This window comes from Bufo gargarizans, chromosome 2 (assembly GCF_014858855.1).
Source record: "Bufo gargarizans isolate SCDJY-AF-19 chromosome 2, ASM1485885v1, whole genome shotgun sequence".
NCBI lineage: Eukaryota > Metazoa > Chordata > Amphibia > Anura > Bufonidae > Bufo > Bufo gargarizans.
Genome location: NC_058081.1, coordinates 198,871,723 through 198,891,583, shown reverse-complemented (window position 1 = coordinate 198,891,583; position 19,861 = coordinate 198,871,723). Strand labels below are relative to the sequence as shown.

The following is a 19,861-nucleotide window of genomic DNA, read 5'->3' as shown; positions in this document are numbered from 1 at the left end:
ACTCGGTCTTTGACTTTGTCATAGTGACTTCAGACACCCCCAGCCAAGAGTCGGTGGGTTCCTCTGACACGACCCGTATTTGGCATGGCCCGGGAGAAGGCCCTGTGCCCTCACCTGTCCTGAACGTTCCTCTGTCATTTTCAGTTTCCTCAGCGTGAGAAGTATTATATGCTGTAGGCTCGGCTACACTTTTCAGCGAGGACAGTCAGCAGCTACTGCCTAGTCAAGATCTGGAGGAGACATCTGCCGCTTCCTCCGATAGGCGGGCAAGTAGTGATGATGAGAGTCGCGTGGGAGCAGTTGTTGCAAATGGTCAGGCTCCTGGCCCTGAGTTGAGGGGGACATCAGTGACATGCAGACAGTAGCGGATGATGAAAATGATGTAGCTGATTGCACTTGGGAGCTGGGTGAAGAAGGGGCTTCATCATCATCATGAGGAGAAGAGGGTGGCAGCTTGAGCGTGAGGCAGGGGCTGAGTCAGCAGGGTGGTTATGTGACTGTGAGTCAGCAGGGTGGCAGCAGTGGGAGGTCGGGAGCCAAACGTAACTGGGGTAGACCATCCGCTTTGCAGGAGCCTACCAGCCCGGAAAGTAGCGGTGCAGGGGTTCATGGAGGCAGCGGTAGCAGGTAGTCAGCGCAGAGTGTTGGGGGGAAAATGCCATACTCAGTGGTGTGGCAATATTTTGTTAGGCCACCGGAGGAGGTGAACATGGCCATTTGCAGAATTTGTAGGCAGAAGATGAAGCGTGGCCAGGGTGCCAAGGTTGGCACAACGGCCCTGCGTCAAAACATGCAGCATCACCATAAAGTGGCTTGGGAGAACCATGGCTCCGATGTGGTGGTCCAGCCTGCCGCAGCAACCGCTGCATCGCCCGGTGGCATGCACCCAATTTCATACCGTCAAGGCTCCACCACCTCAGCTGAAGGGAGCGGTCTGTCCTTCCCATCATCTGCTGGTCCTGATGCTCCTGCTCCTCCTACTCCTTGTCAGTCATTCCGTCAGCAATCGATCACCGATCGATCCAACGGCGCAGAAGCTGAACGTGCTCCTGCCCAAGTTGCTGGTGCTGCAGTCCCTCCCTTTCCAAGTGGTGGGCTCTGCACCTTTCAGAGAACTGATGGCTTGTGCTGAGCCGAGGTGGAGAGTTCCAAGCCGTCATTTTTTAAAAAAAAGGCAGTACCAGCCCATCACACATATGTAGAACAGAAGGTGGGACAGTCCTTGAACCTGTCAGTGTCTGCAAAAGTGTACAGCAGCGCTAACATGTGGAGCTGTAACTATGGTCAAGGACAATATATGTCCTTCACGGCCCACTGGGTAAATGTGGTTCCTGCCCAGTCACACCAGCAACTTGGCCAGATAACGCCGCTTTGTCACGCCATTGGTCCTGCGACAATGTCAGCCTCTGCCTCCTCATCCTCCACTGTGTCCTCAGCCTCCACTGCATGGACAATTCACAGTGCTCCTCCAGCATACCACATGTGCAGGGCATGGCGGTGTCATGCTGTTCTGCACCTAGTTTACCTGGGCATCACGAAAACGAATCCTGGCTTTCTCCTCGACAAATCAAAATCAGAACCATGGTGACCAACAATGGGAAGAACATGGTGTTGGTGCTTCGTCAAAGAGGGCAGAGCCATGCGCCCTGCTTGGCGCACGTGTTCAATCTGGTTGTAAAGCGGTTCCTGAAGTCTTTACCCCATCTGCAAGACATCCTGAAAATGGCCAGGAAACTTTGCATGCACTTCAGCCACTTGTACACTGCAAAGCACACCCTCCTTGAGCTGCAGAGGCAGAACAGCATCCCCAAACATAGGCTGATATGCAACGTTTCCCCCCGTTGGAATTCCAAACTCCATATGTTGGACCGATTATATGAACAGAGAAAGGCTATAAACAATCTCTTGATGATGCAGGCAGACAGAGGTAATCCCCTGTGCAACTTCGATGTTAGCCAGTGGCAGCTCATGCGTGACATCTGCTGTTTTTTCGGGCCCTTGGAGGAGGCCACTTTATTTGTCAGTTGTCAGGACTACGGGATGAACAACGTCATTGCACTGATTCATGTCCTGGAACAGATGCTGCTAAATCTGGCTGGCCAGGGGACAGGAGATGTGGCAACTATATCTCACTGTCACATGTGGTGGCTGAACTAGAGGAGGAGGAGGAGGAGGACATTCAAGCACAAGCAATGCGTAGAAAAATGGCTGGATTTTCTACACAGGTGACAGGAGAGGAGGAGTAGCTAGAGGAGCAACAGGGCTATGAGGAAGACGAGGCAGATGACCCAGGCACACCATAGCAGTATGCAGTGGAGATGGAGGCAGGGAGTCCCTCCGAGTCACTTGTACAAAAGAATTGTCATCATTCGGCAGAGGGATGACTACTAGCTCTCCACCATGTTAGACCCTTGCTACCAGTCCAAAATGGGGGCCTTTTTTCCACCCGCTGAGAGGAAAGACAAACTGAACTACTATCGAGACATCCTATGTAGTCAGTTGGCCACTGCCTATGTGCGCCATCGCCCAACCTCATGCAGGTCTGACCGGGGGGGCCACTCTGCGCTCACGTTCCACTGCCATGGCTGCTGGGGGAGGTTGGGGAGGCAGGAGCAGTACAAGCTTAATCAACAGCAACTTAAGTCTAGTTTCGCTGATGAGCAGTTTTCTTCACCCACCTACTTAAGAAACTACTCACCAGTAGCAGGTAGACATAGAGCAGAACCTGAACCAGGTTGTGGCATACTTGGACTGCACCCTGCCACCCCACATCGAAGATCCCCTGGACTGCTGGGCAGCCAAACTCGATTTGTGGCCTTAACTGTCGAGTTTGCCATGGAAAAGCTTTCCTGCCCAGCCAGCAGTGTGGCATCAGAGCAGGTGTTTAGTGAGGCAGGGTTACCCCAAGGAGAAGTTGCTTGTCCACCCAAAATGTGGAGAAACTGACCTTTGTGAAGATGAATCTGGTGTGGATCAGCCAGAATTTTCAACCACCAGTGCCTGATGCATCAGACTAGATTATACATGGTGCCACACCTACACTTTCACAAAGGAGACATGTTTCTTTTGGCTACCTGCTTCAGCTACTATTCTGATGCTACCACCCGCCTGATGCCACACCTGCTGCCAAGTGCTCCTACAGCCACCCACTACCTTCAGCTGGTACTGGTATTGCCCCCACCTCCCCACCATGTCACTGGGCCACTCTATGGTCTCCTCATGCTGCTGCCACCTAACCACTATGTCACAGGGCCACTCTGTGGTCTCCTCATGCTGCTGCCACCTCACCACTCTGTGGTATCCTCATGCTGCTGCTGCATCACCACTCTGTGGTCTCATCATGCTGCTGCCACCTCACCACTATTTCACTGGGCCACTCTGTGGTCTCCTTATGCTGCTGCCACCTCACCACTCTGTGGTCTCCTCATGTTGCTGCCACATCACCACTCTGTAGTCTCCTCGTGCTGCTGCCAGCTCACCACTATGTCACTGGGCCACTCTGTGGTCTCCTCGTGCTGCTGCCACCGCACCATTATGTCACTGGGCCACTCTGTGGTCTCCTCATGCTGCTGCCACCTCACCACTCTGTGGTCTCCTCATGCTGCTGCCAGCTCACCACTATGTCACTGGGGCACTCTATGATCTGCTCCTTCTGCTGCCACCTCAACACTATGTCACTAGGCCATTCTGTGGTCTCCTCATGCTGCTGTCACCTCACCACTATGTCACTGGGCCACTCTGTGGTCTTCTCATGCTGCTGCCACCTCACCACTATTTCACTGGGCCACTCTGTGGTCTCCTCATGCTGCTGCCACCTCACCGCTATTTCACCGGGCCTACTCTGTGGTCTCCTCATGCTGCTTCCACCTCAACACTATGTCACTGAGCCACTCTGTGGTCTACTCGTGCTGCTGCCACCACAACACTATGTTACTGGGCCACTCTGTGGTCTCTTTATGCTGCTGCCGCCTCACCACTCTGTGGTCTCCTCATACAGCTGCCGCCTGACCACTCTGTGGTCTCCTCATGCTGCTACCACCTTACCACTCTGTGGTCTCCTCATTCTGCTGCCACCTCACCACTCTATGGTCTCCTCATGCTGCTGCCACCTCACCACTCTGTGGTCTCCTCATGCTGCTGCCACATCACTACTCCGTGGTCTGCTCATGCTACTGCCAGCTCACCACTATGTTACTGGGACACTCTGTGGTCTCCTCATGCTGCTGCCACCTCACCACTCTGTGGTCTCCTCATGTTGCTGCCACATCACCACTCTGTGGTCTCCTCATGCTGCTGCCCCCGCACCACTATGTCACTGGGCCACTCTGTGATCTCCTCATGCTGCTGCCACCTCACCACTCTGTTGTCTCCTCATGCTGCTGCCAGCTCACCACTATGTCACTGGGCCACTCTGTGGACTCCACAAGCTGCTGTCATCTCACCACTAAGTCACTGGGCCACTCTGTGGTCTCCTCATGCTGATGCCACCTCAACACTATGTCACTAGGTCATTCTGTGGTCTCCTAATGCTGCTGTCACCTCACCACTGTCACTGGGCCACTCTGTGGTCTTCTCATGCTGCTGTTACCTCAACACTATGTTACTAGGCCATTCTGTGGTCTCCTCATGCTGCTGTCACCTCACCACTATGTCACTGGGCCACTCTGTGGTCTTCTCATGCTGCTGCCACCTCACCACTCTGTGGTCTCCACATGCTGCTGCCACTTCACCACTATGTCACTGGGGCACTCTATGATCTGCTCCTTCTGCTGCTACCTCAACACTATGTCACTAGGCCATTCTGTGGTCTCCTCATGCTGCTGTCACCTCACCACTATGTCACTGGGCCACTCTGTGGTCTCCTAATGCTGCTGCCACCTCACCGCTATTTCACTGGGCCACTCTGTGGTCTTTTCATGCTGCTGCCACCTCAACACTATGTCACTGGACTACTCTGTGGTCTCCTCATGCTGCTGTTACCTCAACACTATGTCACTGGGCCACTCTGTGGTCTCCTTATGCTGCTGCCGCCTCACCACTCTGTGGTCTCCTCATACTGCTGCCGCCTCACCACTCTGTGGTCTCCTCATGCTGCTGCTGCCTTACCACTCTGGGGTCTCCTCATGCTGCTGCCACCTCACCACTCTGTGGTCTTCTCATGCTGCTGCCACATCACTACTCTGTGGTCTGCTCATGCTACTGCCAGCTCACCACTATGTCACTGGGCCACTCTGTGGTCTCCTCATGCTGCTACCACCTCACCACTATGTCACTGGGCCACTATGTGGTCTCCTCATGCTGCTACCACCTCACCACTATGTCCCTGGGCCGCTTTGTGGACTTCTCATGCTGTTCCCACCCTCCCCACTCCATGACTGGGCCACTATTTTGCCTTTTTGGCCTGGTTGACATCATCATTTATTTGACCCTTCCTCTGATCTGTCAGAAGGAAGGAAAAATGAGACGCACAACGGATCCTGTCTATGTAGCAGCTGTAAGGCCTGTATGACATGGTCCCTGTTTTGCATAGAATTGGCTTATGATTTGGTAGCCAAAAGCAGGAGTGGGTACAAAACACAGAAGACATGCAAATATTCTATTCACGTGTCATCTCTGTTTTGGATCCACTCCTGTTTTTTTTTGGGCTTTAGCAATACTGATGGATTACTGACCAAATGCTGACCGAGTGAAGGCGGATGCTCAACAGACAGGATCCGTGTTTTGGGGTTTATTGTTCTGACGGATCAGAGAAAGGGCAAAATAATCAGTGACGTCAACACAAACTTACTGCTGACACCCTCTCTACTCTGTCAGGGGGGCTCTACTTGTATAAGCGTTTAATAGAACAGGTTCTGTAGACATCTATGTGAAATCAGCTGATGATGGTAAAGGAGTGCGCTCTTTCATGCTATAGTAGGATCTTGGACCTCTGCATGGTTCTTTATACCTGGCGCTAACATTGACCTGTAAGGCTGAGTTCAAACTTGAGTTATTTGGTCAGTTTTGGCCCCGTAATTGACCAAATTAGTGAAGTGATTCTAAGAGCGATGCCTGTCATCTGCGTGTCATACTGACTCACAGTATTGTTTCACTACCACAGACTCCCTATGCGTGTTACTGCAAGAGACAGTGTTCTACACTACTTTACAGGCTCTCGGCAGCAAGGATATAGCTGTTTTTTTAACGTGATTCGCCACTAATAAATTTGGATCTAATATTTTTGGAAAATTTACGCGAACCGACCAAATCAATTTTTTTTAGAAATTCGCTCACCTCTAATGTAGGCTACTATCACATTATATTATTTTTCTCTCCATGTGCCATATTCCATCACAGGAAGAGACCACACCAGATGACATCTAAGGGTAGGTGCAGATGGAGGATTTTCGGTGCGAGTTTCAGTGTACATTCGGTGCCAAAAATCGGGCCGAATCTGCGCTTAAGGGATAACTGTCATATTATTATTATTATTTTGCTAAAGTGTAGGGCAAGTCAAAGGTAACAATTCTGCAATAGACTTTATTTAGCCAAAACGTTTATTTTTGGTGGAAAACTGGGGCTTAAATGACCCTTAGCAGCACTCTTCAAATGTGCATTGCTAAGGGCCATCCGTCTCCTATTAGCAAAGGGGAGACAGGCTGTGCAGACGCTATGCTTCTGCCTCCCGTGCTTCCCTGGGAGACAGAAGGCTGGTCACAGGAGTCTTAGGAGTTAAAATTACATTTATATTCCCCCTTTCTATGCAATCTAATGCTCCATTACATTCACTGACCTGCGATCGCTGTGATAATAAGTCATGAAGCAGCAGCCGGCTCACTGCGCACAGTGCTTCTACTTCCGGCGGCTGCTTCATGAATTATTATCACAGAGATCATAGGTCAGTGAATGTAACGGAGTATTAGATTGCATAGAAAGAGGGAATATTAATGTAATTTTAAGCCAGGCACATGTAGATTTCTTCTAGATTTGGAAATTTGAAGTAGGATTGGAAGGCAGTAGAGGACTGAAAGTCAGGGTGATTACTAGGTTAGATTTTTTTAAAGATTAAATCTAATCAATCTTTGTTCCAAAACTGCCTCTGTGGGCTCTAGAGTTTTAACGGTAGGTAGTTGTACAGTTTGATGGGTTCTACCATGGTTTTTCATGTGGGCCTGTTCTCAGACTCTAAAGAGGATAATTAAAAGAGTATTCCGGTTGTTTCAATTTATCCCCTATCTACAGGATAGGAGATAACCTTGCAATGACGGTCCTACCACTCAGACCCCCCCCCCCCCCCCCACGATCGCGAGAATGGGGATTCCATAATCCTCAAAGCCCTCCAAAAGGAATGGAGTGACAGGCATCCAAACTTTCACTCCATTTATCTCTATATGAGTTCTGGAAATAGCATTGTACTGTACTCAGCTGTCTCCAGAACTCCCTTAGAGATGAATGGAGCCCCAGTGTGCATGCCCAACCTGTCTCTCTGTTCCTTTCTGGGAGCATTCTCCGGGACTTTATGCAGAGACATACAGTATGAGTATTTTTCTTTTCTTTTTACAATGGGGTCCTACAGGCAACATACAGTATATAGTGACATACTGTATGACCCTTCCATCATATACCTCCATTGAAAGGTTCAAATGCAATGTGAACACAGCCTGAATTGTCCTAAATGTTATCTTAATCACAATGTACTTGAGCTTATAGTTATTGCTGAGGAACAGTGAACATGATTGGTCAACAAGCTGTACTCCATAGGTTTATTCAAATCCCTTATACTCATGGGCACTTTAATATTTCAAAAATATATAGATACCTAAATTACAACTAATGTCAGGTACTTTTTAACTTATTTGGACATTTTTCATAGTTTGATCAAGTATTTGGTTGGTTCCTGCTTGCTTCCTATTAATAGTATGCAATTTTCTGGTTATTTGTTGATAGCTGACTGTTACAACATATTTCTAACTTGAGACCCTAATTTAAAGAACAGCGTAGAAACAAAGCGTTTTGTATTGTAGTAAAAGGAACGTGTCACAAAAGACAAGAGAAAAAAATATTAATTTACATGATAATATGTATGTCATATATAACATATATGCTGGATGTTGAATGAGGCATTAGTGTACATTTTGGCCAAAGCGTAATAAGCCACTCACCACGTCAAGGTCGCCTCTATGAGTGGTCCCTAACACTAGTTCCTACCTGTTATGGGCCATGACAGTCACACAAAGTCCAGGGAGCGCAGGTACAGCATGCACGCCAGGCACACTCTGCTTTTAACCCCGTCCGGTGCCATTGCAGCTTTCATCGGATCCAGGGATGCAAGTACCAACATGCATGCTGAGCCCACTATATACTTCTCCTGGAGCCAAATGGCTACTGGTAGGCGCTATAAAAGCAGACTCAGTTTTATACTGACTTTAAAACCAGCCTCCAGGGCAGAGTAACTGGTCAGGTGTGCATGACTGCATGGAGATCGCCACACCTCCAGTCTCCTTTTATAGCGCCTACTAGTAGCCATTTGGCTCCAGGAGAAGTATATTGTGGGCTCAGCATGCATGTTGGTACTTGCATCCCTGGATCCGATGGAAGCTGTTATGGCACCGGACGGGGTTAAAAGCAAAGTGTGCCTGGCGTGCATGCTGTACCTGCGCTCCCTGGACTTTGTGTGGCTGTCATGGCCCATAACAGGTAGGAACTAGTGTTAGGGACAACTCATAGAGGTGACCTTGACATGGTGAGTGGCTTATTACGCTTTGGCCAAAATGTACACTAATGCCTCATTCAACATCCAGCATAGAGGCAGGGCAGAGTGCTGGTTGCAGAGTGCGATTGCATTTGTGTTTTTGCGTTTGTATGTATAACATATATGCCTTGGGTAGTGTTAGGCTCCATTCACACGTCCGCAATTTCGTTCCGCATTTTGGGGAACGGAATTGCGGACCCATTCATTTCTATTGGGGCAGCACATCTATTAGTGCCGGCAATGTGCGGTCCGAAAAATGCGGAAAGCAAATTGCCACTGTCCGTGCTTTGCGGATCCGTTGATCCGTAAAACACGTTGCAGATGTGTGAATGGAGCCTTAGTCATATTTTTCCATAATATTAAACATGAATGTTGTGATCCTTTCCACCTCACTGCAATCACTTTCTGTGCTAGAAATGAGGTAATTATATTAGTACGCTATTATGGTGCATAGACACATTTTTATGTCTCTATAACTTCAGCAATTGCTTTTGTGGCTATGGATTTGGATAACACTAAAAGTTTTCATCATACTTATTAAAGGGGTTTTCAAGATAGGTCATCAGTATCTGATCAGTGGTGGTCCAACAACCGGGACCCCCGCAGATCAGCTGTTTGAGAAGGCACCACAGTGTGAGCACCACAGCCTTCCCTCAACGTTTCCTAGGCCATGTACATGTAGACAATGTATGCACTGTGCTTGGTAAGCTGCAAGAAGGCAAGAGCTCCCGTGCCTTTTCAAACAGCTGATCGGGTGGGGGCAGGGGTGATTGGTCCTAGGTGTCCAGAGGATAGGCCATCAGTAAAAAACAAATCTTAGAAAAACCCTTTAAAGTGTTTTATTTCTTTTTGTAGATATCAAGGATTAAAGGAGAGCTGCTACCCTGAAGTCCTGGAGGATTTTATTTCAGTTCACCAGTGCAATAATTACTGTGAAATGCTGGGGCTCAAGTCTCTAAAAGCAACAGAAAGTCTGCAACCTCCACCCAAGCCAAAGGGTTCAAGGAGTCCACAGATGGGAAGGAAAACTGGCTCTGCTCAGTCAAGCCCCCAGATACAAAAGAAAGTTATGTCAAGCCCACAAACGGCTAGAAAAGGCGGTGTCAGTCCTAAATCCACAAGGAAAGCCATAGAGACTGGAGACATACAATCAGGTCCCAAAAATAAAGGAAGCGAAGGTCTGACAGCTCCGAAAGCACAATAAAACCTGAAAATGTCCTATTTTGTGACATGCTATACCCGGACTTGACGGCAATCACTACTTTTTGAATATACTAAGCAGATGTTTGGAATGCACTAACTTTCTTCCTCTCTGTTTTCCATACCATGACAGAGTGGCTGTGGACAGCCCAACCTGTGTGGGGGTTATCTGAAATTAAAGGTGAGCAATAAAGGTGCATTTACTCTTGCCACAAAGACTATGTACTGTAAAGACTATATCTATTTTTTCTACACTGCTGCTTGAAGGATCATTGTATTTCAAGACGAAACAACAATTCTAATATACAATTCAAAAATTGAAAGAGGAATGTCTCCAAAGATTTGTTCAGTAAATGCAAGGTTAAATGCATCTCCTCCACACGTTTGGATTTATGGCCATCATATAACTATATGGATAAAGTACACAATTGCACAACATCTGATGTCTTTCTCATTTCTTCATGACTCAGATTTATTATACAGTCGTCTTGTTTGCTTTGTGTCTCAACAGTAGTGACACAAAGGTGACTTTTACTTCAGAAAGCATGAATGTTAATTCAGCATTTCATGTGAATTTCAATTTTTCAAGTGGAAATTTGCCAAGATACCACCATAGTGCCAGATCTGGGATGCCATGTCATCTTAGAACCTCTATACTCTGAGCTGTGGCTCCCACTACTGGTCTAGATGATAAAGCATCACAGAGACTATTCTCAGGAGATAATGTGGTCTTTTTGCACTGGCATATAGCTGTTTGCTAAATCTCAGGGTGTTTCTCAAGGTCAACCATGGGACATGTCTTCTAGGCTATATTTAAAGGAGATTCTAAATTATGTGGTTAATAGTTGAAACAAGAGTACTGCATAAGATAGTTCCTCGTAGATCTACGAACAGACATCAAATACTGGTTTTAGTAACATCAAACAGTAGACCAGACTCTTCATTAAATCCTAAACCTGTTGGATTAAATTTGGTGGTTTCTAGATGTCTCCAGGGTGATCAAAACACTTTATAGTTAATGAATGTACTTCATAAAGTTTAGAAAATCTTTGAATCTTTGTTTTGACAATTGGATGACAACTGACCCCATAAGAAACAGGTAATACATAAAATGAACTATCTGTGCTACTCACTTTGCATAGAACTAGGCATTTGGGGTAAGTGAAGTCTAAGTGCAGTGACAAAATCAATGTTCTACAATCTAATAACAAAATATTGTGCAGCAGGCAGCAATCTGCGCTTAGATCCTCCTTTCTGCACGTTCTGATGCCTCATTCTCCCCGGTTGCCAATAACTTCCTGTATCAGTGACCATGATGTCCATAGATATACAGACATAACAGCTGTGCTAGGAAGAGTACAGAAGACTTCCCATAATACAGACAGCAAGTAGCAAGATGGCTCCTGATAAGTCTATTTACTGGGAGAACAGGCACCATAGAGAGGGAGAAGAAAGGTCACAAGAAAAACATAATACAAGCGTGCAGTATAGAGGGTTTTCTATTTTTACTACTAATATACACTCTATATTGAAGTGGAGTCAAGGGGGTTGTCTCATCTCACCATTACTAAGGTGAAATGGGACTAAGTCCCAACCACCAGGTGGCCAGGAAACATCAGAGCGGGCTGGCACTCCACGGTTTCAGTATCTCTCATTGCAGTGCAAAGCAGCTGCGGAAACAGTGTAGCACAGCAAGCTATGTTGTTTATGAGTTAGGGAATCGGCATACATTGCTGTGCTACTCTGCTTCCGTAGCTCCCATACACTGCAATGGGAGTTACTCAAACATCAGAGTGTCAACCTTAGTTCCACTATTTTCCAGCCACCTGGTGGTCGGGGCTTATCCCTATCTCACCTTAAAGATGGGGCAACCTCTTTAAGCCTTATTTGGGTCTGAAATAGATGGACTCAGTTATCAGATTGACCTAATCTCAAATGAATTTTCATTACATTGGAGCAGCGTTTCCCAATCACTGACCCCGGATCAACATGTGGCTCTCAAGCCTCCTATATGTGACTTCCCAAATGGTGGTAGCTCTAAATACTATTGTGCCCTAGTAGCAACAGGATGCCATAATATTACTGAAACATGCCAATAGTCAAAATAACTGTCCGTTAATACTAGGATTAATCTGCGATATCTGTGTTTCCCTTTAAATGCCATGTGTGACTCAACTCCAGATATATATTTATAAACTCAGAATCCCCTATTAACTAAGAACTGATTAACCAAGATCAATCAGTAGAAGAATAAAATAAAATTAATTCATTCAGGGGTGCAGCTACAGAGGGTGCAGCGGTATCAGCCATACTTGTGCCTTTGTGCAATGGGGGGGGGGGGGGGGGAATCGGGGCAATATATGCAGCATATGAAGACTGTATATTGGCACATGGTAGGTGAAAATCCCTGTTACAAATTTCGTATTGGAGCCTAGAAAGTTCAAGATTAATACTCTGACTTCAATATATTTGACTTTCTAAGGAAAATGTTTGGTTTACGTGTCTTCTCCATTAGGCTTCTTTATGGGGGCAGTTTGTCTGCTGGAAGCATGGCAATAATACAAAATGTGGTCTGCAGGGATAATTCATAGATTGCAACTTGCTTTTTAGAACCTCATATTTGCTTCTTAGGGATTTTGGAATGTTAGAAGATGAATACTACATTTTATTTCAGGGTTTGGTGGCTCATCATAACTAAATAGGGCTATATTCACATCTGTGTCAGAAGTTCTGTTAAAAGTCTCCACTGTAGATTCAGAAATGCAGAACAAAATGATGAAGACAATGGAAACCCAATTGATACCATTATAGTCCATGGGATTCATCAGGTGCCATTGGAATCGGTCATATGACGAAAATGACCCTGCTTTTATTTTAGTTTTTCTGTTCTGAAATGGAAAAATGAAAATTATAGTGCATATGTGAAAGTAGCCTCAAGGACACAAGCCCATTTTGATTTAAAATCATGTGTGGTGCTCGGGGTTGCCAACCTGATTACTAATGTTTTTTAGCGAGAAAATGGGAAACTATAATCAATCATAAAAATGAGAAGTGATGTACAGTATGTCTACAGCTCAGAATACTGATACAAACAAATTCACTGGGAACCCTAAAATAATAATAATTACAATAATGTGTTCAAGCTCCTCCAGCTTTAAAGAAAATCACAGACATGCCCAGTCATTTTTATGAACCCTCCAGAAATGTATGGATAGTTGGCAACCCTGGTGGTGCTTTCAAGGCAAAGTGACTACAGCCTACAAACATCGTGCCTTGTACTGTTCATGTAAAAGAACTCTGCCTTTAGTGATCTTCTCAATGTGTTGGTAATTCAAAATATTCCAATATATTTCCAAGTGTTTTTCAACAAGTCAAACACAGGCATTGGAGATGCATGTTTTGCAGAGGGTGGTCATGCACTTAATTTGTGACCAAACTTCTGTTCAATGTATTCAGGGCTGTGACATTCTGTATCACAGTTCCTTGACTCTAATTAACCTTAGAATGCACAAGAAAGTCACTTTGCCTTAGTTTCTGTGCTTTTTCATAATGATGGTTGCATTTGTATTTTTGAGAATAATTTAAAGTGTTTATTTGCACATTTCATTGTTGTATATGAATCCTTGAAGCACTTCATTAAATTGTGGTTTGCTTTGTTTCAGTCCCATATTCCAGTGATGGCTACAACATAAGTCATACATAATTGCTGGAAAGGTAGTCTGTGTTTCTATTGCATTGTACTGTACATTCACACACTCATCCATACACATGAAAGATCCGTAAGACCAAGTGATTTCTAGATAATAGGAAAAAAAAAAAGAAAATAAATGCTCTATAGTAATTCACAGAAACAGGGTGTGTAAATTATATGAAAAATAACATATTTAATATAACCCTTTCACAAAAGGAAGCTGACTTGCTGATTGCCTATCACCACAGGTCTGGATTTGGAACAATCCTACCACCAGGGGAAGCTGTGGCAGGTCATACATTGCATTATTACATGCCATCCAGTCAAATAATTGGTCATGTAATAACTATGTAATAAATGAATGAGCCAGGTCCGCCAGAGCTAGAGCTTCTCATTGTTAGCAGTTCTTCTCTACTATGACTCATAAAGGGGGTGGCAGCTCCCCTCTATGATGTCCCTATGCCCTAACTTTGATATGATGAAAATAATTCTTATATGGATTTCACATTGAATGGGACTGAGCAGCCTGCAATGTTTAAGAATACATGCAGGCTGCCAAAATAGGTATAACACAATAAAAAGCGTTCATAGCCTTTAATAGTAAATGCCCATCTAGGCTGGTGAGACGTCTGTTTTTTATTGTTTGCTATTCATTCTCATGTGTTTTCTGTCTGTCAGCTATCTGCTTCAGCTGGGTTCTGTTATGAAAGCAGTTTTTTTTTTAAATGTCTCTGAAATGGATAAGAGTCTATTTTCGGAATTTGTCTCAATTAGGCTTTAGTCACACTGACCACAAAGGCTTGTAGCCTACGTTGGCAGGTCTGTCACATTTGATAGGAAGAATGCCGCAGAATGCAGTGCTATTCCTGCAATCAAAATGTCAGCAACGTGACTGAACCCCAGTGGGACCCATTATAAGTCAGTGTGGTCTGTCATGCACAGTTGTGATCTGTCATACAGAAGATCCACCACTGTATAGTGGTTTTAATTATCAACATGAAAATAGCCTATGTCAATGAGACTTGTTCCTAATCCATCATATTGGGAAGGATCAGAATTGCAGTATGCTGTGTTTTGTGGTAAAAAAATAAAAATAATGAAACTTAGTACGCAGATGCCAAATGAGACCCAAAAAAGACATTTTGAAGCCCATTGAAATGTAGAATGTGCTAATCATATGTTTCTCATCCTGCTTTTTTATAAAAAAAAAAAAATAGCATGAGAAAAGTAGAGGGAAAAAAAAACTAATGTGCACATACAAATATTTAAACTTAAGATTTTTAGCTATGATCAGGACAGTGGGACAGATTTCTTATTACTGGCACACTGCGCCAGTGAATCACTATTGGTGCGCCAGTCTCTTCCCCAGGACAACCAACAGTTTGTGCAGCCTGCTGATGAACCTGTCGTCTTAAAGAAACAGTAGGTCAAACCTACAGTAGCTTTGTTTTCCAATACTTTTCTAGTGCTGTGATGAAGCCCAGCGTGGGAACATATTCCACACTATTAAAATGTATTTACAGAATATAAGAAACCTGGCTTTCATAAATGTGCCTCAATGTTTAATAGAGTAATAATGAATGTTCTGATAACATATAGGCGGAATGGTCTTCAGATCAGGAAAGACAGAGCTTTCATGGAGGCAGATTTCTTTAAAGGGCTACTGACACCCCCCATTAGCTATTTGCTAAAAATACCAAGATTAAACCAGGCACTCAGTGTGGAGTAATTGATCAAACTATTTAATAAGGGATAGTTCCCACAATAAAATATACCGATATAATAAAATAATGTAAAATACCATAAAATCACATGGGACAAAAACACTGATCAGTAGCAGCAATGTGAGTCATATAATTTAAGGCAGCGATCTGTGCGGCTTGGATTTGAAAAATCTGGAAGAAATCGCAATTCCATATATTGTGAAAAGTCTTATAAACATTTGCCGGCCTTAAACCGGTAGTCACAAAGTGCAACTGTGCACCAAGGTGGCGTCCCGGACCTAGGGAGATGCGCTGTGGGCACGGTGTCACCTGGATATCCGCTCACAAAACTGTGTTTGTGGCTATTTGTGCAGGGATTCCTCCGGTGTTCGTCGCTCTCGATCACAGCTGTTCGATTTCAAAGTCCAGGGGAGCTACTGTCCCAGCATGGTACAAGGTATTAACCATACGCATTTCGGGGTTGTCTGGATGACCCCTTCCTCACCACTGAGGAAGGAGCTGGCGCACTGAGGAAGGAGCTGGCAAGCGCGTGTCCTTCACTCAGTATGCCTGCCCCGATCGAGGAACATTACGGCGCAGGCGTGGGAATTCAGCAGCAGACGGGGCCAATGGGAGGAAGAGAGCGCTCGCTGGCCCTGTCTATCAAGAGGAGATGGGGTGTGTCTAGAAGTGGCAGATGCGGCGGCTACCAGCAAGTAACTGCCCAACTTGCGGGTAGTGAAGCAATTAGCTAATATCGGCTAATGAAAATTGCACAATGGGGGGTGACAGAAGCCCTAAATGACTGCACCTACTGGATTAGGTACCCTTATTAAAACAAGTCAATGGTCCAGCTGTTCACCTGTTGCCTGGCCCCAAATAACCTTTGGAGCCATTGCAAAGAGACTATATGTTATATAGTAATTGGTGATTCCTGCTACACACGAATACATCGTGAGCACTAGTTCATTGGATGCAGTGGGATCCACTGTCGAAGTGACACAACTGCTTTAGGGGTTTTTCCATGATATTTTTACTGATGGCCTATCCTCAGGATAAGTCATCAATATCAGATCGACCCCCGCCAATCAGCTGGTTGAAGAGAAGGCAATGCGCCGTGCCAGAGCAGGCTTCCCTTCATTGTCTACCTTCTCGCTAGAGATGAGCGAATTTCATAATAGAAGTCTATGGCTTGCAAAACGGATCCGGTGGGATTTGACTCTCATCAACCCTGTTGACTAGCACAATTACCACCTAACATTGGCTAATTGTGTCAGCTCCTTTCATAGGTACTGTATATTATTAGGTCTCAAAATCAAAATGTTCTCAGACATCCTTGTTGCCCTAAGCAACCTATTAGAATCTATGTTTCATTTTCCAAAGGCAGTTCAGGAAATAAAAGCTGGGCTCTGATTGGACGCTATATGCTGAATATTGCTGTGCATCAATTTTACAGTTGTGTCGGCCCAAATGGCTTCTAAATATTCTGCTATGTGCTGTCTATACACAATCAAATCTGCCATATTGTGAACATTGTCAACAGCTTTTTTGTAACCATTTCATGTATATAACATCTTTTACTCACTGTATATTTATTTGGTACACTCAGTCTCCAAATAAAGTCAATATATCAAATATACTTTAAGTTTCCTGATTATGAAGTTTGAGATACTGCAATGTAATCTTCCAGTAGCATGATATAGAGCAGGAGGAGCTGAGCAATTGATAATTAGGTTTGTGGGAAGATATTCAGTATAACTGGTATATCATATTCACTTATCTCTAGGCTCATTCTGGGCTTTGAAGTCAAGGAGGCGGTCCTATCAGTGATTGACAGCTATCTCTGTATACACAGTCATAGAGGGAAGGCTTTCAATGACTGATAGGACCGCCTCCTTGACTTCAAAGCCCAGAATGAGCAGGAATTTTACTGAATTTAACTAATTCAAGTTTTATTGAATCTTTTTCTACAAACCTATAAACCAATGTGCTCAGTTTCTCCTGCTCTATAACATGCTGCCTGCAGATTGTACTGTATTTCCATAGTGACTGGTTCCCTTTAAAGGGGTTAGCCATGAATTTGATATTGATAGCCTATCCTTAGGAAAGGTCATCAATATCAGACTGGTGGAGGCCTGACTCCTGGAAGACCAGCTTTTTGAAAAGGCTGCTACAGTCACTGGAGCACCGGTTACGAAGCACAGCGCCATTCATTGTATAGCGCAGTGATGGCGAACCTATGGCACGGGTGCCAGAGGCGGCACTCAGAGCCCTCTCTGTGGGCACCCGCGCCTTGGAAAAAGTCTATGGCGTACCACTATGCTTTAGACTTTTCCTGCCATTCATCAGCACAGGACGTACTATGAACAGCACAGGCAGCACAAAGAATGTAGGCTATTAAGCCATTATAGCTAAATGATAAAGTACATGGAAGATATACTATAATGGTATTCAGGTTAAATTGCCGTGTTGGCACTTTGCGATAAATAAGTGGGTATTTGGTTGCAGTTTGGGCACTCGGTCTCTAAAAGGTTCACCATCACTGGTATAGCGGCTGTGCTTGGTATTTCAGCTCAGCAGGGGCTAATTGCCTTAGACCTTACAGGAAAATTTCCCGGTGGGTTGATGCCCAGGGGGCCTCCCAAGCCCCTATCCCTGTCGCTGGCTGGTTACAGAATACGCTATCAGTGGTAATGAACTCTGTGAGAATCAGGTACTAATATACCCAGGCAGCGACATAACCCCCTGAATTTAATGTCCCACATCTCACCGACTAAGCCGCCTGCTCCATATCTTAATCAGAGACAACTGGAAGAGAAGAGAAAATACACAGACGGCCAGCTTTTAGCACAATATATTGTGCGGCACTGTGGTATGCGGTATTGTTGACCACCCTACTTTTGTTGCTCTGCCTCCTGTCAATTTAGACCCTCCTACAATATGGGGCCACTTTTAGATGGAGTGACATGCACTGCTGCAGTTGACTCGAAAACCATTCCAGCAAAATCTGCCCTCCAAAAACGATATTGTGCTCCTTTCCTTCTTCACCCTGTCGTGTGCCAATGAAGAGATTTACAACCACATATGGGGTGTTTCTGTAAACTGCAGAATCATGGTAATACATATTGAGGTTTGTTTTTCTGTCAACACTTACTGTGTTATAGGTAAAATGGATTAAAATGGAAAATTGGCTTTAATTCCTGTGGAACACCTAAATGGTTAACCAAGTTTGTTAAATCAGTTTTGAATAATTTGAGGGGTGTTGTTTCTAAAATAAGGTCATTTTTGGGTGCTTTCTATTATGTAAGCCCCTTAAAGTCACTTCAACACTAAATTAGTCCTTAAAAAAACTGTTTTGAAAATGTTATTGAAAATTTCTAAAATTGTTTCCAACATTCTAAGCCTTCTAAGGGTACTTTCACACTTGCGTTGTTTGATTCCGGCAGGCAGTTCCGTTCCGAGACAAACAGTATGCAAACGCATGTCATTTTTTCTGACTGATCAGGCATTTTTCAGACTTATTAGGATCCTGCAATCCGGCAAAACGGATCCGGTACTTATTTTTTCACATTTTTAAAGGACTGCACATGCGCAGACCGGAATACCGGATCCGTCAATGCGCCAATTTGAATTCGGCATTCAGACGAGTGTTCAGTTTTTTGGGCCGGAGATAAAATCGTAGCATGCTGCGGTATTATCTCCGTCCTGAAAAGTCAAAAAGACTGAACTGAAGACATCCTGATGCATCCTGAACCGATTGCTCTCCATTCAGAATGCATTAGGATAAAACTGATCAGTTCTTTTCCAGTATAGAGCCCCTAGGACGGAACTCTATGCCGGAAAAGAAAAACGTTAGTGTGAAAGTACCCTAATATGCTAAAAATATGACATTTACAAAATTATGCCAATATAAAGTAAACAAATGGTGAATGTTAACTAATAACTTGTCTTAGGCTAGGGCTACACGGTGACTTTTGTTGTACGACAAGTTGCGCAACAAAAATGGAACAACTGTCGTGTCGCAGTCGCAGGATGTCGTAGTACGACACTATTAACTATCAGTATAAAAAATGTTGTGCAACTTTTCGGCGACAAGCAGTCACGTGACACATGTCGCAGTGTAGCCCTAGCCTTAAAAGCAGAGAAATTTTTAAAAATCTGGAAAATTCCAAAATTTTCAACATTTTCTGCAAATTGTGGACTTTTTTATACATCAAGGTAAAATATATCAACTCAAATTCACCACCAACATGAAGTATAAATCCCTTGGATCAGTAAAAGCGTCCCAAAGTTATTACCACATGTCAGATTTGAAAAATGGGGGTTTGGCATTTGTTCCAAACTGACTTTTGCTAGATGGGGTTAAAGTGGACCCAGTCCAGGAATGCCCCTTTAAAACTCTTCTACATTCAAATAATAAATCTTTATTGGGCTCATGAATGTTCCTTTTATTATACTGTACACTTTTCACCAATTTATTTTCAGCGGTTTTCAACATTTAAAGAAAAAATATATATATTCCACTAGATATACTGT

General features: G+C 44.5%; 1 protein-coding gene across 1 annotated transcript in view; it reads left to right on the top strand.

Moving 5' to 3' along the window:
* LOC122927741 (alpha-protein kinase 3-like) overlaps nt 1-13,587 on the top strand; it is a 139,416-nt gene extending 125,829 nt beyond the window's left edge. Inside the window, exon 15 of the mRNA XM_044279877.1 lies at nt 9,587-13,587. Coding sequence (XP_044135812.1) covers nt 9,587-9,935 — 349 coding nt within the window. The 3' untranslated portion in view covers nt 9,936-13,587. The remainder of the gene's footprint in view (nt 1-9,586) is intronic.
* The last annotated feature ends 6,274 nt before the right edge of the window (nt 13,588-19,861 follow it).